This window comes from Oncorhynchus clarkii, chromosome 18 (assembly GCF_045791955.1).
Source record: "Oncorhynchus clarkii lewisi isolate Uvic-CL-2024 chromosome 18, UVic_Ocla_1.0, whole genome shotgun sequence".
Lineage (NCBI taxonomy): Eukaryota > Metazoa > Chordata > Actinopteri > Salmoniformes > Salmonidae > Oncorhynchus > Oncorhynchus clarkii.
In genome coordinates, this window is record NC_092164.1 from 56,679,430 (window position 1) to 56,706,164 (window position 26,735).

At 42.9% G+C, this 26,735-nt stretch overlaps 1 protein-coding gene across 1 annotated transcript in view; it reads left to right on the top strand.

The window, feature by feature from the left end:
* The window catches only part of LOC139373743 (voltage-gated delayed rectifier potassium channel KCNH8-like), a 94,208-nt gene that overhangs the window by 59,423 nt on the left and 8,050 nt on the right, over positions 1 to 26,735 (top strand). The window contains exons 7-14 of the mRNA XM_071114668.1: positions 5,707 to 5,911; positions 14,174 to 14,386; positions 15,165 to 15,364; positions 18,794 to 19,043; positions 20,648 to 20,862; positions 21,276 to 21,314; positions 24,680 to 24,981; positions 25,208 to 25,323. Of these exons, the coding sequence (XP_070970769.1) occupies positions 5,707 to 5,911; positions 14,174 to 14,386; positions 15,165 to 15,364; positions 18,794 to 19,043; positions 20,648 to 20,862; positions 21,276 to 21,314; positions 24,680 to 24,981; positions 25,208 to 25,323 (1,540 nt within the window). The remainder of the gene's footprint in view (positions 1 to 5,706; positions 5,912 to 14,173; positions 14,387 to 15,164; positions 15,365 to 18,793; positions 19,044 to 20,647; positions 20,863 to 21,275; positions 21,315 to 24,679; positions 24,982 to 25,207; positions 25,324 to 26,735) is intronic.

A 26,735-nucleotide genomic window follows, 5' to 3' on the forward strand; every position in this document is an offset into this window, starting at 1 on the left:
AATAAATACCATACTATTGTTTGAGGAGAGTGCACAACAAAACACTTTTATCACATAAACTGGTTTGATACATTCACTTCTGAAGGTAAATAATGTACTTACATTCAGTAATCTTGCTCTCATTTGTCATCCTGAGGGTCCCAGAGATAAAATGTAACATAGTTTTGTTTGATAACATAAATGTTTATATTCAAATGTAGGAACTGTTTTCTACAGTTTGAACCCCTGTCTCACTCCTCCCCCCCATCTAAATGTGTGAAGGTTAGTGTGTTTTCTGTAGGGAAGCTAATTATCCATCATTTATGACATTCCTGGGAGTGTGTAAACTTTATTTTTTTTTATTACCATATAATTTTTGTATGTTCTCTATAGTTATGTACTTGAAAATGTATCAATTGACCAATTCGGCACATTTGGGCAGATTTTATACAACATTTTGAACATTAATGCAATGGTTCATTGATTCAGTCTAAAACTTTTCACATACACTGCTGCCGTCTAGTGGACAAAATCGAAATTGCGCCTAGACTCCTAAGCGATATAACGTCCTTTCACTTGCATTTTAAAGAGGATACAAATAAATAAAAAATAAAATAAATGAATGCATGAATATGTCTTTTGTACATAATTGGTCAGGCCTATACTCCAAAATGAATATGTATTTGGTACATAATTGATCAAGCCTATACTTCAAAATGAATATGTATTTGGTACATAATTGATCAAGCCTATACTTCAAAATGAATATGTATTTGGTACATAATTGATCAAACCTATACTTCAAAATGAATATGTCTTTGGTACATAATTGGTCAAGCCTATACTTCAAAATTAATATGTCTTTGGTACATAATTGGTCAAGCCTATACTCCAAAATGAATATGTCTTTGGTACATAATTGGTCAAGCCTATACTCCAAAATGAATATGTCTTTGGTACATAATTGGTCAAGCCTATACTTCAAAATGAATATGTCTTTGGTACATAATTGATCAAGCCTATACTTCAAAATGAATATGTCTTTGGTACATAATTGATCAAGCCTATACTTCAAAATGAATATGTCTTTGGTACATAATTGGTCAAGCCTATACTTCAAAATGAATATGTCTTTGGTACATAATTGGTCAAGCCTATACTCCAAAATGAATATGTCTTTGGTACATAATTGGTCAAGCCTATACTTCAAAATGAATATGTCTTTTGGTACATAATTGGTCAAGCCTATACTTCAAAATGAATATGTCTTTGGTACATAATTGGTCAAGCCTATACTTCAAAATGAATATGTCTTTGGTACATAATTGGTCAAGCCTATACTCCAAAATGAATATGTCTTTGGTACATAATTGGTCAAGCCTATACTCCAAAATGAATATGTCTTTGGTACATAATTGGTCAAGCCTATACTCCAAAATGAATATGTCTTTGGTACATAATTGGTCAAGCCTATACTTCAAAATGAATATGTCTTTGGTACATAATTGGTCAAGCCTATACTCTAAAATTAAACAAATTGTAGTAATTGCCTTTAAGTGTGGACTGTATTATTACTCATACTGGATGGACTGGTTACCTTATGCTATGCTCCAAAATGTCTATCCATGAGTCTGGGAGAGAACATATAGCCAGCCCTAAGCGATGATGTTGGTTCATTGATTGTGCCGGGAAGCCTACAATTCGTGAATTTGTATTTGATTTTGAAATGCGTAGTAATAGTGATTTCATTTTATTTTCATAATTCATTGGGTCACATTTTACCTTTAGCTATGCAGAATATCTCACCACCATGCGTTTCCATCTGCTCCTCTGTCCTATATATCCTTTTTTGAGCGCGAAACAGTTTAGTGAAATATGTTTAATTGCGAAAATATGTTACTATTGATGTTCCCGAACAGATTCCACTTGGTTTCCCAAATTAAGCACTGGGTAGCTGATGATGATGGTGATGATAATGATAAAGGTGATGACGATGACGATGGTGGTGATGGTGCAGGAACAGGTTTGGAGAGCCCATGGCTTTCAGAGCTTGGGCAAAATATCACCTGTAGCTCATCGAGAGCATGCTCTTCCAACAGAGGTTGATTCATGTAGTGAAATAAGTGTTGTTATATTTATTTCTCAGCTGCTCATGTTAAGCACATGCTCCACTATAAATACGAAGTATCCTATCAAACGGGCCGATTCGAAAGTGAGCAGCCTCCATTCGTTATTCAAGTGCATACAGATGAAATGTATTTTCCCCCTGCTCCTGTTCCTGCCCATTTGATAATGTGCCATTCTAAATCTAAACTAATCTTACATATTAGTAAAGACAAGATTCAATTGAGAATAGTCTGATGGGTAAAAAATAAGATCACTTGATGAGAGAACAGCTGTGCAGCCTGAGGCAAGGAACAGAGAGCAAGCTTTTTTTGCTACTTTCTCAAATCATCAATAGCCTATAGTCGCACCATGCAGACAAAACATGTTTGATTTCTGAGACATTCTAAGGTTTGTATCATTCATAGCTAAAGTTGCCAAATAACTCTAAATCTAGCATACAGGACCTGTTTCTAATGTTTACTTTTACTCAACATAGCCACTTTGTCACGGCCGTTAAAGGAAGAGGACCAAGGTGCAGCGTGGCGAGCGTACAGTTCTCTTTTTATTTGGAAAAAAAGACGCCGAACAAAACAATAAACACTACAAAAACAAACCGTGAAACTAAATGCTATGTGCCCTAAACAAAGTCAACTTCCCACCAAGACAGATGGAAAAAAGGGCTACCTAAGTATGGTTCTCAATAAGAGACAACGATAGACAACTGTCCCTGATTGAGAACCCTACCCGGCCAAACAGATAGAAATACAAATAATAGAATATAGAATACCCACCCCAACTCACACCCTGACCAAACCAAAATAGAGACATAAACAGGATCTCTTAGGTCAGGGCGTGACACACTTCGTATGCGCACTTGCTCCGTTATGGGAAAATATTATTGATATTTTATATGGCTAAGTTCAATTATATTCTTCTTACTATAAAATCATAAAAAATAAAATAATGTAATTGGACTTATAAGCATATCTTGTCAGCTAAATGAACAAGCCTACAGCCAGAAAACACAGGACTGCAGTATGCCAACTCATATTATGGTGTTCTGAAATTCATGTTCTTCTAATCAGAATGTTTCTTTAAATACATTGATTTATTATGCTTTTTTAAATGTAGATGTTCCCAAGGCGCAGAACAGCGGCTTGTGTGTGTGGAGGCCTGGAGACGCTATATGTGTTTATAATGGTCAATTACCGTGAGACCTCAGACAGGTGTGTGTACTTTCTGTGGCTCAGGACTTCTTTATTGCCATAGGTTTAGTGTGTGTGTGTGCGTTCGTGTGTGTCAGCATGTGTGGTTCTGAGTTTATTGCATCGCTGCAGTGAGCTAGAGCTTTACTGTCTGCCTGGGCGACAAAGGAAGATTGCTGCTCAAATTCATTTCCTTGCAGGACATTTTTTTCTTGAGCTGATGTCATGGGCCTGGAAAATAATTCAAATTGACCACAAGAAGAACAGATATAATATTTGACTGAAACATAATCATTTCAAACCTTGCTTACGTTTGTATAGATCACATATATCAAGGCATTTAACCCACTGTTCCTAGGCCGTCATTGAAAATAAGAATTTGTTCTTAATTGACTTGCCTAGTTAAATAAAGGTTAAATAAAATATGAAATAATACATATATATATCTCTTTATTATGTGTGGGAATACTTCATGATAAAGTTCTAAAATTAACTTGGAGCTGATTTGCTGGTGTGCTGGTCTTTATTTTTTGCTCAGAAAACCTTGGAGGCTCCTATAAAATCACCCATGGGCCAAATTCGGCCTGCGGTCCGCCAGTTGGGGAACCCTGACGCAATGTGTCCCAAATGGCACCCTATTTCCGATATTGTGCACTACATTTGACCAGGGCCTGTAGGACCTATAGGCAATACTGTGCCCTTTAGATCGCATCCACAGTGTTCATGCATTCCTGTTGACAGGAAATCACTCTCTGAGCTTGTTCTCTCTCTCACACATTGCCTTCAGCACCAAGCACTCAAATATCAAGGAAATTAAAGAAGTGTGAGAATATGCAGCACTGTATTTAATCAAAGCATGGAGGAGAACTATATTCCTGTTGAAGATTATTAGAGTGATGATGACCATGAGCTTTAATGATACAGTTGGTCTCATTCTAAAGAATTTAATATTGCTGATCTATTCTAAAATATAGTGATGTTGATGGTGATGATAATGATGGTGATGATAATGATGGTGGTGATGGTAATGATGGTGATGAAAATGATGGTGGTGATGTTGATGATAATGATGGTGGTGATGATGATGATGGTGGTGGTGATGATGATGATGGTGGTGGTGATGATGATAATGATGGTGGTGATGATGATGATGGTGGTGGTGATGATGCTAATGATGGTGGTGATGTTGATGATAATGATGGTGGTGATGATGATGATGATGATGATAATGATGCGATGATGATAATGATGAAGGTGATGATGATAATGATGGTGGTGATGATGAGGATAATGAGGGTGGTGATGCTGATGATAATGATGTTGGTGATGCTGATAATGATGTGGAGATGGTGGTGATGATGATAATGAGGGTGGTGATGATGATAATAATTATGTGGTGATGATAATGATGATGATAATGATGTGGTGATGATGATAATAATGATGGTGGGGATGATGCGGATAATGAGGGTGGTGCTGCTGATGATAATGGTGGTGATGATGATTATGGTGGCGATGCTGAGATAATGATGGTGGTGATGCTGATGATAGTGATGATGATAATGATGGTGAAGATGATGGTGATGATAAAGGTGATGGTGATGGTGATAATGATGGTGGTGATGATAATGATAAAGGTGATGATGGTGATGATAGTGATAAAGGTGATGATGATGATGATGGTGGTGATGGTGATGATAATGATAAAAGTGATGATGGTGATGATAATGATAAAGGTGATGATGGTGATGATAATGATAAAGGTGATGGCGATGATGATAATGATGGTGGTGATGGTGATGATGATAACGATAAAGGTGATGATGGTGATGATAATGATGGTGGGGATGGTGATGATAATGATAAAGGTGATGATGGTGATGATAATGATGGTGGTGATGGTGATGATAATGATAAATGCGATGATGGTGATGATAGCGATAAAGGTAATGGTGATGATGATAATGATGGTGGTGATGGTGATGATAACGATAAAGGTGATGATGGTGATGATCATGATGGTGGTGATGATAATGATAAAGGTGATGATGGTGATTATAGTGATAAAGGTGATGAAGATAATGATGGTGGTGATGGTGATGATAACGATAAAGGTGATGATGGAGATGATAATGATGGTGGTGATGGTGATGATAATGATAAAGGTGATGATGGTGATGATAGTGATAAAGGTGATGATGATAATGATGGTGGTGATGGTGATGATGTGTTTAACTATGTTGGTGGTTTGGGTCATGATGAGGAGGAAGAGTAGGATGATCAAGAAGGTGTGTTGTTTGGTTGAATAGGTTATGATGATGAGGAGGAGGATGAAGACACTTGCCACTAGCTCCCCTCTGCACCTCCTCTGCTGTTACTGTAATAGAACCACACCTGTCATTCATTCCCCACCCAGGTATCAGTAGTCCACCTGTTGAAGACAGTGCGTCTGCTCCGGCTGCTGCGTCTGCTCCAGAAGATGGACCGGTACTCCCAGCACAGCACTGTGGTGCTCACCCTGCTCATGTCCATGTTCGCCCTGCTGGCCCACTGGATGGCCTGCATCTGGTACGTCATCGGCAAGAAGGAGATGGAGGCAAACGCCTACTCCTGGGACATCGGTGAGTGGTGGGAGCGACTAGTTTTGTCTGAGAGTGGATCAGGGATTTGGTTGGGTATTGCATCAGTGAGCTGCTTGCTCTGTGAGGTGGGGGCATCAGAGATGGGGAAAGTAGGGGTCAGGAAGAGAGGTGGAAGAGTGAGGGGTGAGCATATCTGAGAATCGCCTCAGGGGTGGGCATCGCCGGGTAAGCGGCTAGTTCTGTCTGGAGGGGTTCAGGGACGGCATCATTTAACTGGCGAGAGACCCTGAACATCAATGGATGAGCAGCTTGTTCTGTCTAGAGGGGTTCAGGGATGGTGCTGACATTTGGTGCATGGGCATTTTTGGTTAGTAGTGTCAGCTGGTCATGGCAGCATATCATGGCTTATGTGTGGTTGTTTTTGGCTAGCATCTAAACTCAGCAAAAAAAGAAACGTCCTCTCACTGTCAACTGCGTTTATTTTCAGCAAACTTAACATGTCTAAATATTTGTATGAACATAAGATTCAACAACTGAGACATAAACTGAACAAGTTCCACAGACATGTGACTAACAGAAATAGCATAATGTGTCCCTGAACAAAGGGAGGGGTCAAAATCAAAAGTAACAGTCAGTATCTGGTGTGGCCACCAGTTGCATTAAGTACTGCAGTGCATCTCCTCCTCATGGACTGCACCAGATTTGCCAGTTCTTGCTGTGAGATGTTACCCCACTCTTCCACCAAGACACCTGCAAGTTCCCTGACATTTCTGGGGGGAATGGCCCTAGCCCTCACCCTCCAATCCAACAAGTCCCAGACGTGCTCAATGGGATTGAGATCCGGGCTCTTCATTGGCCATGGCAGAACACTGACATTCCTGTCTTGCAGGAAATCACGCACAGAACGAGCAGTATGGCTGGTGGCATTGTCATGCTGGAGGTCATGTCAGGATGAGCCTGCAGGAAGGGTACTACATGAGGGAGGAGGATGTCTTCCCTGTAACACACAGCGTTGAGATTGCCTGCAATGACAAAAAGCTCAGTCCGATGATGCTGTGACACACCGTCCCAGACCATGACGGACCCTCCACCTCCAAATCGATCCCGCTCCAGAGTACAGGCCTCGGTGTAACGCGAATCCGACCATCACCCCTGGTGAGACAATACCGCGACTCGTCAGTGAAGAGCACTTTTTGCCAGTCCTGTCTGGTCCAGCGGCGGTGGGTTTGTGCCCATAGGCGACGTTGTTGCCTTTGATGTCTGGTGAGGACCTGCCTTACAACAGGCCTACAAGCCCTCAGTCCAGCCTCTCTCAGCCTATTGCGGACAGTCTGAGCACTGATAGAGGGAGTGTGCATTCCTGGTGTAACCTGGGCATTTGTTGTCGCCATCCTGTACCAGTCCCGCAGGTGTGATGTTTCAGATGTACCGATCCTGTGCAGGTGTTGTTACACATGGTATGCCACTGCGAGGACGATCAGCTGTCCGTCCCACCTCCCTGTAGCGCTGTCTTAGGCGTCTCACAGCACGGACATTGCAATTTATTGCCCTGGCCACATCTGCAGTCCTCATGCCTCCTTGCAGCATGCCTAAGGCACATTCACGCAGATGAGCAGGGACCCTGGGCACCTTTCTTTTGGCGTTTTTCAGAGTCAGTAGAAAGGCCTCTTTAGTGTCCTAAGTTTTCATAACTGTGACCTTATTTGCCTACCGTCTGTAAGCTGTTAGTGTCTTAACGACCGTTCCACAGGTGCATGTTCAGTGTTTAAACCCATTTTTACGAATTATCTTTGAAAGACAGGGTCCTGAAAAAGGGACGTTTCTTTTTTTGCTGAGTTTATTAGCTTCCCAACCAGCATCTCGCTATGCAGTTTTAATGGCTGTGTTGATTATTTTATTGATTCAACTGATTTCTAATGAGACACTCATTACACTATAAAATATTCATGCACGGGGAAGGAATTTAATGTGACTGGGGAAAAACATGTCCTGTTTTATTTGTTTCTGGGGTTTTGATTGACAGAGTAGAGTAGTCCCACAGTAATGACTAGTCGCCGGGCCCCAGGCTTCCCCTGAACACATAATGTCCAACACATAATGAGGCCTCTAGGGCTGATCCCCAGTCAGTATCGATGAGCCAGGCTCTATTCTCAATTACCTCTCCCTGACGTCTCCAAACTGATTCTGGGTCAGTATTGATGGGGCCATGAGAAGCTGATGCTGTTTTTCCAATTAACTGAGCCTCAGTGTCATGCAGGATTAATGCACTGTATCTCAATTATGGAATTCTAATGCTGATCCCACGTCAGTGAGAGCGGTATATCCAATTACCATTCTTAAGTGTCTGGTGGAGGTCTCAGGGACCTGCTGATTGTTTCAACACTAACTTTATAGGTAGGAGCTGACCTAGGATTAGTTTTGGTTCTCAGGTACCTGGTATCAGGGATGGATTACGACCAGAAGTCATCCCGGACGTTTCTAATACACAGGCCCATTACTTTTACAGGCCCACCATCCTGCAGCGGAAAGAATGGTGGATTAGTGTAACGCTCCGGGTGTCGTGGGTGTGGAGTCAGACGTAGGAAACAGAGAGTGCGATGCTGTGCTCTTTAATGCACAAAACGCAACACAGGGTGCTCACAATCACAATACACGACCAGGAACAAACACGTTCCTCTACTACAAAACAGAAGGTCACAATAATTAATCCCGCACAAAGAACCAGGCGGGCCGGCTGACTAATAAAGCCTCACTAATTATACCCAACTCAAAACAGGTGTACTCAATAAACACATAAGGAGGGGGAGGAAAGAATCAGTGGCAGCTAGTAGGCCGGCGTTGATGACCGCCGAGCGCCACCCGAACGGGAAGGGGAGCCACCTTCGGTCGGAGTCGTGACAATTAGGCTACCATTATTTAAAATAAGGTTCATTCTGCGCAAAACCCCCAATTTAGACCGACCCACTAGGCTTCAGATGGACCAGCACATCTGCCATTTGTTCAAGCTGCCCTATCTGTTTGTTCTTGCTAATACTCAGTTTGTACAGTGCCTTGCGAAAGTATTCGGCCCCCTTGAACTTTGCGACCTTTTGCCACATTTCAGGCTTCAAACATAAAGATATAAAACTGTATTTTTTTGTGAAGAATCAACAACAAGTGGGACACAATCATGAAGTGAAACGACATTTATTGGATATTTCAAACCTTTTTTCCCATTCCTCCTTGCAAAACAGCTCGAGCTCAGTGAGGTTGGATTTTTCAGTTTTTGATTTGTTAAAAAAGTTTGAAATATCCAATAAATGTCGTTCCACTTCATGATTGTGTCCCACTTGTTGTTGATTCTTCACAAAAAAATACAGTTTTATATCTTTATGTTTGAAGCCTGAAATGTGGCAAAAGGTTGCAAAGTTCAAGGGGGCCGAATACTTTCGCAAGGCACTGTAGGTGTGCCAAGCTTGTAGCATCATACCCAAGAAGACTCGAGGCTGTATTCGATGCCAAAGTTGCTTCAACAAAGTACTGAGTAAATGGTCTGAATACTTATTGTAGTGCGATTCGTCTTCGTCTGACAAGGAGTAAGAAGGATCGGACCAATATGCAGCAGGGTACGTGTCCATGTTGATATTTATTAACACAACACAAAAACAAAATAACAAGGAGAACGAACAGAAACGAAACAGTTCTGTCTGGCGAAGAGACAGAAAAAAATCACCCACAACTAAAATGAAGAAAACAGGCTACCTAAGTATGATTCTCAGTCAGAGACAACGAACGACACCTGCCAAACACAAAACACAACATAAAAAAAAGAACATACACTACCCACCCCAACTCACGCCCTGACCAAACTAACACAAAGACATAATAAAGGAACTAAGGTCAGAACGTCACACTTATGTAAATGTGATATTTCACAAACAACTACCTCTTTCCCTACTGTATTTATTTTATTTATTTATTTATTTTGCTCCTTTGCACCCCATTATTTTTATTTCTACTTTGCACATTCTTCCACTGCAAATCTACCATTCCAGTGTTTTACTTGCTATATTGTATTTACTTTGCCTACATGGCCTTTTTTTGCCTTTACCTCACTTATCTCACCTCATTTGCTCACATCGTATATAGACTGTTTATACTGTATTATTGACTGTATGTTTGTTTTACTCCATGTGTAACTCTGTGTCATTGTATGTGTCGAACTGCTTTGCTTTATCTTGGCCAGGTCGCAATTGTAAATGAGAACTTGTTCTCAACTTGCCTACCTGGTTAAATAAAGGTGAAATAAAAAAAATAAAAAAATCCCTCTCAACCATACAATTGTATAATTCCTTATCAATCCATAGGGATTGAACAGTTTTTACAGTCACCTTAATGGGTGCATATTTATTATTAACTAGAATAAGCAATTTCAAAAATGTGTAAAGTGCAGCGTCTGACTGCTCCTCATTACACACTACAGACCGACAAATATTCTTTACATCTTCAACATAGCAATCACTGCAAAAGTTATTGTGTGACCTCTTATACACTATATTAGGTCCAGCCTTTGGAACTTTGGTTTTCCTAGATATGGCTATTATATTATAGTCACTACATCCAATGGATTTGGATCCTTCTTTACAGCAGATTTTTGCAGCATTAGTTAAAGTTGTGATCAATACACATGGATGGTTCCATTCCTGTGCTGTTTGTAAGTACCCTGGTACTGTAGGTTGACTGATAACCTGATCCAGGTTGCAGGCACTGGTTACAGTTTGAAGCTTTTTCATGAGTGGGCAGCTTGATGAAAGCCAGTCAATATTTAGGTCACCCAGAAAATATACCTCTCTGTTGATATCAAACACATTATCAAGGATTTTACACATATTATCCAGATACTGGCTGTTAGCACTTGGTGGTCTATAGCAGCTATCCACAAGAAAGAGAGGTGAGGCAGGTGAACCTGTAGCTATATTACTTCAACACCGTTTGACATGAGATCGTCTCTAAGCTTTACAGGAATATGACTCTGAACATACACTGCAACACCTCCACAATAGGCAACCCGGTCTCTTCTGAAGATGTTGAAACCATGTATTGCATACCACTGTATCATCAAAGGTATTATCTAAGTGAGTTTCAGAGGTAGTCAGTATTTGAATGTTATGTTACTAGAAAGTTATCAATTTCATGAACCTTGTTTCTTAGGCTATGTATGTTAATGTGGGCAATTTGTAGCACTTTTCTGGGATTGATAGTCTTTATTGCTTTATTGGGAGGCTTATCAGAGGTAGACATGACAATGGTATTTATGTTTTAGCTGATAGTGCAGGGTGAGCTGCACACAGTGTATTTCCTACTAGGGCACACCGCCCAGTGCTAACAATATAACCCATGTTCATAGGCGCATAATTACGGCATACAAAAGCTGTAGGATTGACAGAAGCATTCAATGGAGTTATGACTGCCAACGCCCCTGGGACAATGTACATTTGCAGCAGCACTACGACAACTCAGCGACATAATGGTAAGGATTGTCTGAGCAGGGCTTCGGTCAATGATAAGTCATTGTCTCAACGCAGCCTTGAAATGCACGGACAGGGTCCAGGAGCCAAGATGATTTGGATGGACCAAAAGGTGTCAAAGTTATCTATAAGAGTTATGCCAACAGAACTACAGTTGTCTTTTAGCCAAGTGTTTAATGCTAGTAGCCTGCTGAATCTTTCACAGCCGCGGCCCAGCGATGGTACCAGGGCTGAAATAATTGCCCACTTTTTGGAATCTTTCAGAGCAAGAATCAGTTCTTTAAAATGCATTTTCAGCAGTTCCGAGCTAGCCCTCCTAATGTCATTTGACCCTACATGGACTGCGACAGGCGCATCGGTTTGTGCCAAGAACTGCAACGCTGCTGAGTTTTTCACGCTCAACAGTTTCCTGTGTATATCAAAAATGGTCCACCACCCAAAGGACATCCAGCCATGGGGGAGCAACTCAATATTAGGAAGGTGTTCTTAATGTCTGGTATACTCAGGGTATACTGTATATACAGTGGGGTCTGAAATGATTGACACCCTTGATGAAGATGAGCAAAAATGACTGTATAAAATAAATAATTAAAATACTGAGCTATATTTTCTGCAAAAAACATTTGAAATGAGATTATTGTAAAACATTATGGTAAATAATTTGTGACATTTTTTAGTCACTTTTATAATAAATAGGAATAAAATACATTTTTAAACACTTGTACATAATGTGGATGCAACCATGATTACGGATAATCCTGAATGGATCGTGAATAGGGGTCAAAGATTATAACCCCAAGACATGCTAACCTTTCACCATTACCAATAACATGGGAGGTTAGCATGTTTAAGGTATGATCTTTGACCCTCTATAACTTTCTCACTCATCATTATTCAGGATTAGTTTAGGATTTTCCATAATCATGGTAGCATCCACATTAATGTAGGTATGATCTTTGACCCTCCGTCATTTTCTCACTCATTCATTCAGGTTTATCCGTAATCATACCCTTTTGAGCAAAAAGGTATGACTTGTTTATATTTTTATGAGCAATTGTATTAGTATAAAATAATATAGCTTCCCAATTTTTTTAGCATACAATATAGCTCAGTATTTGAATGATTTATTTGATACAGTTATTATTGCATATCTTTATCTTATTCACACAAATCAATCAGCCTGAGATATGATGACAATCCACCTGTCACGACTTCCACCGAAGGTGGTTCCTCTCCCTGTTCGGGCGGGGCTCGGCGCTCAGCGCTCGGCGTCGCCAGCCTACTAGCCATCACTGATGCATTTTTCCTTCTCCGTTTGTTTTGTCTTTGGTTCTTTCTCACCTGGTTTAATTTGCTTTAATTTCTGTGTGTTTAATTACCCCTGTTGCCTGCTTAGGTTTGTGCGGGATTATTCATGTGATGTTGCTCGTTGAGGTTGTGCCTTAGTTATTTTCACGTATTATACAGAGTGTGTATAAGTTTAAGGAGCGTTATTTTTCCTCCTTCCGTGAGTAACTGTGTTCTCTTTTGTTGAGGGCGTTTATTTGGTATTGTACCTGACCTTATTGTGGTGGACTTGCCTATTAAAAAACGCTACTTGGACATCTCTGCTCTCCTGCTCTTGACTCCTTCACCTACCTCTAAACACAATAACGTAACACCACCATTTAGTTTGTCTGTCTGATTAAATCTCTATCTCTATTATGGGCAAATCTGAAATGGCACCCTATTTCATATATTAGGGGTCTCCAACCTTTTTTAGCATGAGAGCTACTTTTAAATGATTAAATATGTTGTGAGCTTCTGATTTAAAAAAAATCCTAGCTTTCAAATAGGCCCTCTCTTTGTATTTTCCCGAATTCAGATTTTCTTTGTACATTTTTGTTCTGTCTTCTCTCTACAAATTACAATTATTCATGTAGAAACAATGACATTGGATGGTCTGAGTCCATGTCAATTCTTAAAATCACATCAGAAGACAAAATTTGAGGGCTGGGAATTAAAAATATATATATATATATTTGAGTGAAATACCCCTTTAAATGCTTCTTTGGCGAGAGAAGAATGTGCTGGACTAGCTATGTTTTTGCTGCTGCATATGTCATGACAGAGTTTGCAAAAAAACAAAAGCCCACCCGAATGATACAAATAATCATGAATGTTTTGGGGAAAGATTTTATAGTGTTTATTTCTTTTTGTCTTTCTGTTTAACCAGAAGACAGTTACTGTATCATTAACACTAACTGGCAACACTAAGTGAATAAAAGACAAACACGTGCACCACACAGACATAAAGGGGCATTATTGCTGGAAATGAATGGGCAGATATTGTTACTTTTTAAGTTAATTGTGGCTAACCAGGGGCGGGATAATGTCAATGTGGATTTGATTGATAGTAGCCAGGAGCTTGAGGTGTCTGATACATGTGAGATTTGTTTATGACAATTTGTGGTGGAACACGTGAAAAATACATGCAGAATTGTTTGGAGAGTTACTCATCGGTAGGCTGCGAGCTATTGGTAGCTCACAATCGACCTCTTGGAGACCCCTGCCCTATATAGTGCAATGCTCTGGTGAAAAGTTATGCACTATCTAGAGCAAATGAAGACATTTTGGACAAAGCCTATGACTGTGTTCTGATTCTCCACCCCTCACAATCATGACTGGAGGAAGTTTCCACCATTCCTTACACTTCTTCTAAATCATGACGGAGTGTACACTTTGAGCTTTGAGCGAGAGAAGGGTAGAGAATTGGAACAAAGCCCATCTTTCCCTCCCTCCTCTCTGTCTCCAGGCTGGCTTCATGAGTTGGGGAAGCGTCTGGAGTCTCCCTATGACCCCTTGGGGGAAGTGAACGGGACGGGGCTGAGCGGTCCCTCTCTGAGGAGTGTCTACATCGCTTCTCTCTACTTCACCCTGTCCAGTCTGACCAGCGTGGGCTTCGGCAACGTGTCGGCCAACACTGACGCTGAGAAGATCTTCTCTATCTGCACAATGCTCATCGGAGGTAGGGGAGATACACACACACGGGCACACACACGCACATCACAATGAATGCTGAATGCATGTAAGAACTATTCAGAATGACATCTGTGAACACCAGGCAATGTTCATAATGTTAGCTTTATCTAGTTTTACCGTGATAAGGACTGGTCTTGTGGCTGATCCGCTGGTTTGGACTGCTTCTATTTGGTTTTATCTGGTCCAAACCAGAGACGTGAACTGGTTTTGGGGCTGTGGGTTTAAATGAGGTCACAGTGGCAAGTGTTCTCCCTTTGAATGTTTATGAGCCTGGCTGTGTTAAATGTCCCCGACTGCCTGGGGGCAATCACACACACACACACACACACACACACACACACACACACACACACACACACACACACACACACACACACACACACACACACACACACACACACACCCTCTAGTAAATCTTTCTCAGAATGTTTTCCTTTTCTCTTAATCTTATGCCCCACCTCTAAACCTCATGCCCCACCTCTAAACCTCATGCCCCACCTCTAAACCTCATGCCCCACCTCTAAATATCTTGCCCATCCATCTCCAAATGTGACCCCCCAAACTCAATTTTACTCCCACACTCCTAACTCCAAACCCACCTCCCAATATCATGCCCCTCTAACTCATCCCCACCAAAACCCTGTTTTCCAACCCTCGCTCCCTCCTGTCTGTCTGTCCTCGGCCTGCCTGCCTGCCCACCAATCCCTCCGCCCTTCTGTCCCTCCCTTCCCCCCTCCCTCTTTCCCGCCATCCCTCCCCTCCAGCGTTGATGCACGCCCTGGTGTTTGGTAATGTGACAGCCATTATTCAGAGGATGTACTCTCGCTGGTCCCAGTACCACACCCGCACCAAGGACCTGAAGGACTTCATCCGAGTCCACCACCTGCCCCAGGGCCTCAAACAGCGCATGCTGGAGTACTTCCAGACCACATGGTCTGTCAACAACGGCATTGACTCCAACGAGGTGAGCAATCTGAACACCCTTTGTGGAGAGTGTTATTATAGGTTATTGTTTCAGCCCGACACTATCACTCCTGATTCAACTATCAAGGGCTTGATGATGAGAGTGTAAACCATAAAGAAGTTTGGCTGAACAAGTATTTAAAAAATAGAGAGGGGGGGAGGTGAAAGAGAGACAGAAAGAGAGAGAGAGAACGAGAGAGAAAGAGCATGAGAGATGGATAGACTGAGATACAGAGCAGGACAAAAAGAGAGACAGTGGCCCATCATGCCTCAGGAGCAGCTTGCTTTTGAGACAGACAGCAAAGACATAACAGAACAGAGCATTCAGATAGGGCAGAGAGATGAATCACAGATGTATGAATTATAGATAGGCCTGTTGATTAAAGTGGGCCTCTGTTGTCATGATGACTCACTGATATTTTCTGTTCAGCACGTTTCTGCTATTGGCTAAAACAGAGACTGACAGATGTTGTGTGTCAGGGATGATTAGATGATGATTAGGACATTAATGGCTTAGTAATGTAGCTGGTGTTTTGTGGTGGGAACCAGGGGCGCCGCCAGGGATATTGGGCCCCATAAAAAGATATCACATTGGGCCCCACCACCACCACAGGCCACATCAACCCTGCGCAGTTTCTGCAACCACACACCTCCAGAACCCAACCGACCCATTCAAAGCTTTAAATAACTCTACCTTTGCAGGCTTGCAACTCTCTTGTAGTCCAATATTTACTGTAGGATATTTACTGACAGTGAGCTGTGAAAATATTACACTGTGCGGACATGCATGCAACATTCTGCATACAGTGGAATTCAGTATTTGACGTAAGACTGATACCCTCTATAAGAAATGTGCTAAAGGCCGTCTTTTACAGTCTAAATGTAATTTTAATGGTAACATTCTTGAATGGAAAATTCTCTTAACATTAATGTATAACTTAAAATAAATATAACTTAAATATATATTAACCTTTTCAATTACAATAAATATAACTTAAATATACATTAACCTTTTCAATTACAATACATTTTTTTCATTTTTTTATTTCACCTTTATTTGACCAGGTAGGTTTTCATTTACAACTGCGACCTGGCCAAGATAAATCAAAGCAGTGCGACACAAACAACAACACAGAGTTTCACATAGAGTAAAACAAACATACAGTCAATAATACAGTAGAAAAATAAATCTATATACAATAAACATTATAATCTATAGAATTATATAACAAACAAAAGAATAAAATCAGCAGCAGACTTTTGAACTAAGTTTACTTACCAACTAGAAAATAAGCAGCTGTGAAGTGGAAATGGGAATGAAAAGGCCTGATGGTGGCGCTAGAGGAAAGGTCAAGAGGTCACCAAATCAATAGGTTTCTTCCACTTGGGGTCTTGATTGTGCACAACAAATGTTATGGCAATCCAGCCATTACTTTGAGATATATCTTGTTCTCAGTCTGTTCTCAGTCTGTTCTCAGCCTGTGGGCATCATGTGTGTAGTGATCCAATATCCACAGCCATACCATTTAGCAGTTATCACTGGCCCTCGCTCAGTCTTACTCACAAAGAGCCCAGTGCTGAGCCTTCTTGTTAGTAAAGTCACTGATCAAGTCTTTGAAGTCCAGCTTTCTAGCTAACTGACTTTCAATGGGTCAGCATGGCAAGACTGCAAAGCCTGTCCTGGGACATAGTGGACATCAAATAGTTGTTTATCAGTTTTAGCTTACTGAAAGCTCTCGCCACCAGCAACGGTCACAGGCAGTGTGCAAAATATACGTAAAGCAATGCACACTTCTCCCACAATGCTTTGCAGCTGCATCTTACAAATTCAATTCAGGTAACCAAGAGGGGACAAGTTAGGGGGGAAAGTGGCAGCATATACAGTGTTCAGGTGTCTTACTTCATTTTGATCTCTGGAATACTTCATGATCAGTGGTTGGCACACAGAAGGGACTTTACCCCCTCTAATCTGACCAACTTTCAGAACAGCAGAAAATGATTCTACAATTTTTGCAGTGGTGTTGAACCAAGTGTCCAAGTCACTTATGATGTTGTCCATAGCAGTAACAAACACTGTGTTCTGAAACACTGTTGCTGCACTGTCCTGAGCCGTCTCTTCTTGAGAGTCATGGAATCTCTTCCTTTTCCTCTGGCGGCTGTGTTCCTTGCTAAATTGAGGTGCAACCTCCATTTGCGTAGAAATCAGTGTTGCCTCAGACAGGAGAGACTCCCATCCATCTCTAAGAGACTGCATCTCTTCCTTTAAGGCTCTGATATTGGCTGCCTCTGTGTCAAGTGAAATTTTTCCTGACTGGAGAATCACATTCATGTCCTCAATGCATTGCAGTACCTGCAATTATGACAACTGACATGTCATTCAACACAATGCTGCTCACCTCCTCCTTCAGTTGTGAGTAGGGCTGGTTCAGGGCTGTGGGGATGGGGAGACAGGGCTGCTGAGCCTGAAGCTGCATCTGTTGGGTCTGGCACCAGGCAGGGGGAGGGACAACTGATTTAGTGTGAATAGATGGCTAAAAGTTTGCCTGCATTGATTAAATGTTGGCTAATAGAGAGCGAAATGTAAACACTCAGAATTTTCTGTGAAGATATTAAGTAACTAATGTTAGGGGAGCAAAAGTAGCCTATTTCACTATGGACTAAGCTAACAGGTTAATTTACACCACATTTACACACTGACCTCATCCAGCTTCCTTTGTGAAAAATTGGGTGACATACTGTCGCCCATTCTCTTCTCTCCAGAGTGCCTCTGTATTGGCCACCCCCCCCCCCCCCACCCCCCAATACGGTGCCACTGTGGGAACAATAGTGTGTTGGCAGAGGTCTCAATATAGGGTCAAAGTAGGAGGGCTGATCTAGAATCAGGTTCACCTTGTCCATTCAATATAATCTGTAAGGAAAAACTGATCCTAGATGAGTATATACTTTGTCATACTTTGAGATGCTTTATGATGTGGTGTGTGGTGCTGTTGTATCATTATGCCTTCTTTCAATAATGTTTGTTTAAGATACCCCCAGTTGTGCTGGGTCAAAAGTTCAACTCACTCCATGCAGCACCAGCTAAAGTCAGCACAACTTATTGCAAACACTTGCAATATTTTCACCAAAGTGCCTTTATTCAAAGTGGCCTTAGACATGCAGATTTTTGGTGACATCATCACTTTTAAAATTGTATTTATTTAGCTGACCTTTTTCTAACCTTTTTTAATCAGGAAGTCCCTTGAGATGAATAATCTCTTTCTCGAGAGGGTCCTGACCAAGATAGCAGTTTAACTGCAATCGTGCCATGGCTAATAATCTCAATCTCTCTCTCTCTCTCTCTCTCTCTCTCTCTCTCTCTCTCTCTCTCTCTCTCTCTCTCTCTCTCTCTCTCTCTCTCTCTCTCTCCACCACCACCCCCCCCCCCATATAGCTGCTGAAGGACTTCCCAGACGAGCTGCGCTCCGACATCACCATGCACTTGAACAAGGAGATCCTGGAGCTGTCACTGTTTGCCTCGGCCAGCAGGGGGTGCCTGCGCTCCCTGTCCCTGCACATCAAGACCACGTTCTGCGCCCCTGGGGAGTACCTGCTGCGCCAGGGGGATGCCCTGCAGGCCATCTTCTTCGTCTGCTCTGGGTCCATGGAGGTGCTGAAGGACGGCATGGTGCTGGCTATACTGGGTGAGACATGGTGCTGGCTATACTGGGTGAGACATGGTGCTGGCTATACTGGGTGAGACATGGTGCTGGCTATACTGAGTGAGACATGGTGCTGGCTATACTGGGAAAGACATGGTGCTGGCTATACTGGGAGAGACATGGTGCTGGCTATACTGGGTGAGACACGGTGCTGGCTATACTGGGTGAGACACGGTGCTGGCTATAGAGAAAGGGAGGAAGGGAGGGAGGTAGGGGGAAGGGGGAGAGGGAGGAATGGGAAGCGGGAGGAAAGGGAGAGAGGGGGGGTTGGATAGGTGAGCAGGTAGGCCGAGGACAGAAAGGCAGACAGGTTGACAGGCAGACAGACAGATAGACAGAAAGGCAGACAGACAGGCAGACAGTCAGATAGGCAGGCAGGCAGGCAGGCAGACAGACAGACAGACAGACAGACAGACAGACAGACAGACAGACAGACAGCCAGCCAGGCAGGCAGATGGAGTCCATTGTTGGAACACTTTGTAATGCTACTTGGCTGATTCCATCCCAACAGGCCACCTGTGGATCACAGTTTCCATTGTAGGGCTGAATCTACAGGCCTCTGTCACCTGCCACTCCCTCTCTCTGTGTGAGTGTGTGTCCCTGTGTACAGTATCTGTGACTGAGCCTTTGTATGCTTGTTTGTTTGCTTATTAGTGTGTGTGTGGGGTGGTACCCCACTACCACTTATCTACAACACAAAATCCATGTAAACATATGTGTATAGTGCGTATGTTATCATGTATCTGTGTGTGAAGTCAACCTCTCCTCTACTTTGAGCCAGGAGAGATTGACATGCATGTTATTAAGGTTACGGGCCAGCCGTACTGCCCTGTTCTGGGCCATAGTGACTATGTAATGTGTGTATACAGTATTTAACAGGGACAACACTCTCTTTCAGAGCTCTCCTGCTGACTGTGCAGAAGGTCAGGCTGACATTGACAATCTGGGAAGAGTGAAGCTCTCTAAAGCATTACGCCAACTCCTTACAAACCTTCTCACAGCCAAAACCGCTCAGCCAAGCTCCGAGCAAGAGTGTGCCACACAAAAGAAGAGGGGGGGGGGTTGAGCGGTAGAGATAGGGGAGGAATAGATAGAGGAGAGGAAAGGAGACAAATGGAGAAAGAGAGTGAGGGAGGTAGGGGTGAATAGAGAAAAGAGCAGAGCGAGGGGATGAGAGCAGTCACGACAGCACTGCTTACTATCAGCACCCCCCAGCACCCAATGCAGATAAGCAGTGTTCACAGTTCAGTATGACAATGATAAATACTTTAGCCCAGCTCAAGAGCTATTCCAGCTTCCTCATGACATCATGCACACCTAGCCAACACACGGGGCCGACATCCAACACAGGAAAATGAGGGCAACCTAAATAAAAAAAACTGAAACATGTTGTCACTTTATGACATGCAATATATTCTATGCTATGTTCTAACTATGATCTATGACTGATCAGATTATGTTATTAATAACAGTCCATGGCACAAAAATACAGCCCTAGAAATTGTGGCTTTGTCTATTCTAGTAATTCTAATTCTATGTTTACAGCTCTCTGTTTGAAACGTCCATCCCTCCCTCTCCCTCCCCAGGTAAGGGTGACCTGATCGGGGCCAACATGTCTATAGATGACCGGGTGATAAAGACCAACGCAGATGTGAAGGCCCTAACCTACTGTGACCTGCAGTGTATCAACCTGAGTGGTCTATACGAGGTACTGGACCTCTACCCAGAGTACACCAGCCGCTTTGTCCAGGACATCCAGCTGGATCTCACATACAACCTGAGGGAGGGACACGAGTGCCATGTGAGTCACATGCACATACATAGAGAGAGAGAGAGAGCGAGCAGAGGGGGGGAGGGAGGGAGGGAGGGAGGGAGGGAGGGAGGGAGAGAGAGAGAGAGATGATGGAGTGCAGCAATAGCCTGGGTTCCTAAATGAGGAATGCTGCTGTAATTACAGTCAGGTGTGTCTGGTCCTGCTGCCCAAATAACACTGGCCCACTTTACACACACACAGACACGCACGCACGCACGCACGCATGCTAGCACGCACGCACACTGCCACAGCGCAAAGTGGAAAACTATGCTATTGAGAGGGGCAGCTCATGAGAGATTTCCTGTAATAACATTATGTCATAAAGAGTTTCTGAGAGGGAGGATAACATCTGGGTTGGGCAATATAGACATGTTAAATTCACTCACTTTTCTTTCTGACAGGTTATGTCCAGATTGTCCACCAAACCTTTGGACACACAGGTACGGTTAAAAAGACACTAACGAAGATATCTGATAACAGTTCTATCAATGTTGGCTTTTTTCTATGTAAAACAAAGCCAAGGGGTTTGTACTGAGAATTTATAGTCAACATATCTCTTTTAAGGGCTTTTGGATGTTTTAATAATGGTGCAGAGCCCCTTCACAAACTGACCCACAAATAACCATGAATAAACTTCTTCCAAAATCATTTAATGTTTCTTATGACACAGTAGTAAAAACTCTTCCAGTCTCCATCTCTTGTAGTTGACTCAAATCACTCTTTGGCATAATGATTTGTATTAATGGTGGAGGGGGTTCAGAGGGAGGAGGAGAAGGAGGGAATGATGGAGAGAGGGGTGAGGGGGCATATTCATTGGTGAGAGAAGTTTGAGTTTTTATGGTGATGGAGGGGGTTGGGGTTATGGGGATGGAGGGATGAGAGGTTGGGGGTGAGGGGGTGGGGGCTGGGGGTGGGGATGGAAGGATGATGGGATGGGGGTTGTGTGTGGAGGGGGGTTTGGGGATGGAGGGATGAGGGGATGGGATGAGGGGATGGGGGTTGGGAATGTAGGGATGGGATGGAGGGATGAGGGGATGGGGGTTGGGTGTGGAGGGGGGTTTGGGGATGGAGGGATGAGGGGATGGGGGTTGGGGATGGGGAGAGATATTCATTTTGAGTGGAAGTTTGAGTGGAAGAGCTGATTTGATTGACAGACCGCTGGGGGAGACTTTGGCGACTCATTAAATTACAGAGCAGAGTGGGGCGTCATTTAATATTTACAAGAGGAAGTGAGGGAATTTGGGGTAGAAATCTGAGAACAGTATTAGACCAGGTGATTAATCAGAGAAGGATAGTGTGTGTGTGTGTGTGTGCGTGCGTGCACGGAGCCATGAGCATTCAGTGGATGGTTTCAGAAACCACAAGGCAGATTTTTACTAAATCAGAAGGAGAACATTGGTCACCTATCAATAGAAGGAGAACATTGGTCACCTATCAATAGAAGGAGAACATTGGTCACCTATCAATAGAAGGAGAACATTGGTCACCTATCAATAGAAGGAGAACATTGGTCACCTATCAATAGACCTATCAATAGAAAGGTCAGTGCTTTCTTATTGTTTTGGGGAGTGAGGGCCGTCGGGGGCCCCGTTAGGGGCCCCGTTAGGGTTATTTAAGATACTCTTCAAAGAGGGTTTCAGACTTTTTCAAAAGATCTGGCTCATTAGGGGTTGAAAGGTCATCAAAATCATTGAGGTCAGGGGTCACGCTGTTCATTACAGCCAAGGTCAAAGTGCGACCTGTACCTGTGCTGCCTTCATTATTCCCCAGGTCATAGTTAACTAATGTGCTTCACTGGGCTCTTGCTTCCACCTTGTCACACACAAAGGCTTAGTGTGCCAGGTGCTCCCAGAGCCTACAAGTCAATACTGGATTTTAACACTGAATAGAGACCTCTTTCTCCATCTCACCCTCCCCCTCACTCTCTCTCAATTCAGTTTCAATTTAAGGGGCTTTATTGGCATGGGAAACATATGTTTACATTGCCAAAGCAAGTGAAATATGAACAGCACTACATTCACAAATGTTCCAGAGGATTACATACATTTCAAATGTCATATTATGTCTATATACAGTGTTGTAATGATGTGCAAATAGTTCAAGTACAAAAGAGAAATGGTGTTTATTCTTCACTGATTGCCCTTTTCTTGTGGCATCAGGCCACAAAACTTGCTGCTGTGGTGGCATACTGTGGTATTTCACCCAGTAGATATGTGAGTTTATCCAAATTGGATTTGTTTTTCGAATTCTTTGTGGATCTGTGTAATCTGAGGGAAATATGTCTCTCTAATATGGTCATACATTTGGCAGGAGGTTAGGAAGTGCAGCTCAGTTTCCACCTCATTTTGGAGGGCAGTGTGCACATAGCCGGTCTTCTCTTGAGAGCCAGGTCTGTCTACGGCGGCCTTTCTCAATAGCAAGGTTATGCTCACTGAGTCTGTACATAGTCAAAGATTTCCTTAATTTTGGGTCAGTCACAGTGGTAAGGTATTCTGCCACTGTGTACTCTCTGTTTAGAGCCAAATAGAATTCTAGTTTGCTCAGTTTTTTTGTTAATTCTTTCCAATGTGTCAAGTAATTATATTTTTATTTTCTCATGATTTGGTCCGTCTAATTGTGTTGCTGTCCTGGGGGTCTGTGGGGTCTGTTTGTGTTTGTGAACAGAGCCCCAGGAGCAGCTTGCTTAGGGGAATCTTCTCCAGGTTCATCTCTCTGTAGGTGATGGCTTTGTTATGGAAGGTTTGGGAATCGCTTCCTTTTAGGTGGTTGTAATTTAATGTCTCTTTTCTGGATTTTAATAATTAGCCGGTATCGGCCTAATTCTGCTCTGCATGCATTATTTTGTGTTTTACGTTGTACACAGAGGATATTTTTGCAGAATTCTGCATGCAGTCTCAATTTGATGTTTGTCCCATTTAGTGAATTCTTGGTTGGTGAGCGGACCCCAGACTTCACAACCATAAAGGGCAATGGGTTCTATAATATTTTTAGCCAAATCCTAATTGGTATGTCAAATGTTATGTTCCTTTTGATGGTGTAGAAGGCCCTTCTTGCCTTGTCTCTCAGATCATTCACAGCTTTGTGGAAGTTACCTGTGGCGCTGATGTTTAGGCTGAGATATGTATAGTTTTTTGTGTGCTCTAGGGCAACGGTGTCTAGGTGTATTTTTTTAAATTTGTGGTCCTGATCTCTCTTTCTCTCTCTGAGTGTCTGTGTATAAAAAGGTTGTGGAACCTTATTCAATTATATCTAAATATACTGTATATTGCTCAGAATTTTTCCCAGAGTATGTAACATTAAGTACAGGCTTGAGTTCTGTCAACCGTGGCAGCACAGAACCTGAGAGAACCTTGAGTTCTGTCAGCCGTGGCAGCACAGAACACTGAGAGAACTTTAGCTATTATAAAAATAGAACCTTCTTCACTGAGGTGGCTGTTTGGCTAACACACATTACAATGGAATCCTGCCCAAATGGCACCCTATTCCCTATGGGCCCTGGTAAAAAGTAATGAACTATGTAGGGAAAAGGGTGCAATTTGGGATGCAGCTCTGGTCTCATTGGTGCTGTCTGTTCCAGACAGTCCTTTAGTTACAGCAATACTCTGTTCTCTCAATTCTATAGCATCCAGATTCATCAGTAGAACAAGGTGTCCCCAAAATGTATTTGATTGTGTGACTCCAAGCACAAGTGATGTTGCTTGTCTGTCTGTAAAATAACATGAATGCACAGTGAATGTTGTTTGAATCTCCAATGAGTGTTCTCTGTCTTATATGCTCTTTCTTTCTCCTCTCTCTCTTTCTCTAGTCAGAGGGGAGAGGCAACGGACGAGTGATCCAGTGCTATCCATCCATCATCGAGAACCAGGTGCAGAAGGAAGAGGATGAGGAAGATGAGCTGGTGTCTGTGTCTCCAGAATCGGAGCGGAACATCGTTCTGTACCCCAGAGTGGTGTCATCTGGGAAGTCTCCACTAGGTAGAGCCGAGATGGAGAGAGAGTCGCACAGTGGCAGAGAAGTAACACACCAGAACACTAGGAAACTGAGGAAGAAGATCAAGATCCACCAGACAGCTCTCACCACGCTAGACCCCTCCAACCTCAGCCCTAGGTAACAGCTAATACTCTCCTGCATTTTATTGACTCATCAATCACTTTTTGACATCAGTTGATCTGTCTATCAGTCCGCCTGTCTAATCTGTCCCTTTCATCCCCCTCTCTTGCTCTCCGTCCCTCCCTCCCTCTCTCTCTGTCCCTCACTCCCTTCTTCCCTCTGGCGCTCACTCCCTCTGCTTCTCTCTCTCTCTCTGTCTCTGCCTCTGTCTGTCTCTTTCCAGGGTTGTGGACGGTACAGAAGACAGTGAAGGTACAGAGACGTCTCCACTGTTCTCCTTCTCTCCTAGTCGAGCCTATCCAGTCAGCGGTTCAGGGAGCGCACCAGCCACATCTACAGGTCTCCATAACCATAACCACAATCACATCTACAGGTCTCCACAACCATAACCACAACCACAACCACAATCACATCTACAGGTCTCCACAACCATAACCACAACCATAACCACAATCACATCTTCAGGTCTCCACAACCACAACCACAATCACATCTACAGGTCTCCACAACCACAACCACAATCACATCTACAGGTCTCCACAACCATAACCACAATCACATCTACAGGTCTCCACAACCATAACCACAACCACAATCACATCTACAGGTCTCCACAACCATAACCACAACCACATCTACAGGTCTCCACAACCATAACCACAATCACATCTACAGGTCTCCACAACCTCAACCACAACCACATCTACAGGTCTCCACAACCACAACCACAATCACATCTACAGGTCTCCACAACCATAACCACAACCATAACCACAATCACATCTACAGGTCTCCACAACCACAACCACAATCACATCTACAGGTCTCCACAACCACAACCACAATCACATCTACAGGTCTCCACAACCATAACCACAATCACATCTACAGGTCTCCACAACCATAACCACAACCACAATCACATCTACAGGTCTCCACAACCATAACCACAACCACATCTACAGGTCTCCACAACCATAACCACAATCACATCTACAGGTCTCTACAACCTCAACCACAACCACATCTACAGGTCTCCACAACCACAACCACAATCACATCTACAGGTCTCCACAACCACAACCACAATCACATCTACAGGTCTCCACAACCATAACCACAATCACATCTACAGGTCTCCACAACCATAACCACAATCACATCTACAGGTCTCCACAACCACAACCACAATCACATCTACAGGTCTCCACAACCATAACCACAATCACATCTACAGGTCTCCACAACCATAACCACAACCACAACCACAATCACATCTACAGGTCTCCACAACCACAACCACAATCACATCTACAGGTCTCCACAACCATAACCACAACCACATCTACAGGTCTCCACAACCACAACCACAATCACATCTACAGGTCTCCACAACCATAACCACAATCACATCTACAGGTCTCCACAACCATAACCACAACCACAATCACATCTACAGGTCTCCACAACCATAACCACAACCACAATCACATCTACAGGTCTCCACAACCATAACCACAATCACATCTACAGGTCTCCACAACCATAACCACAATCACATCTACAGGTCTCCACAACCATAACCACAATCACATCTACAGGTCTCCACAACCATAACCACAACCACAATCACATCTACAGGTCTCCACAACCATAACCACAATCACATCTACAGGTCTCCACAACCATAACCACAATCACATCTACAGGTCTCCACAACCATAACCTCAACCACATCTACAGGTCTCGGC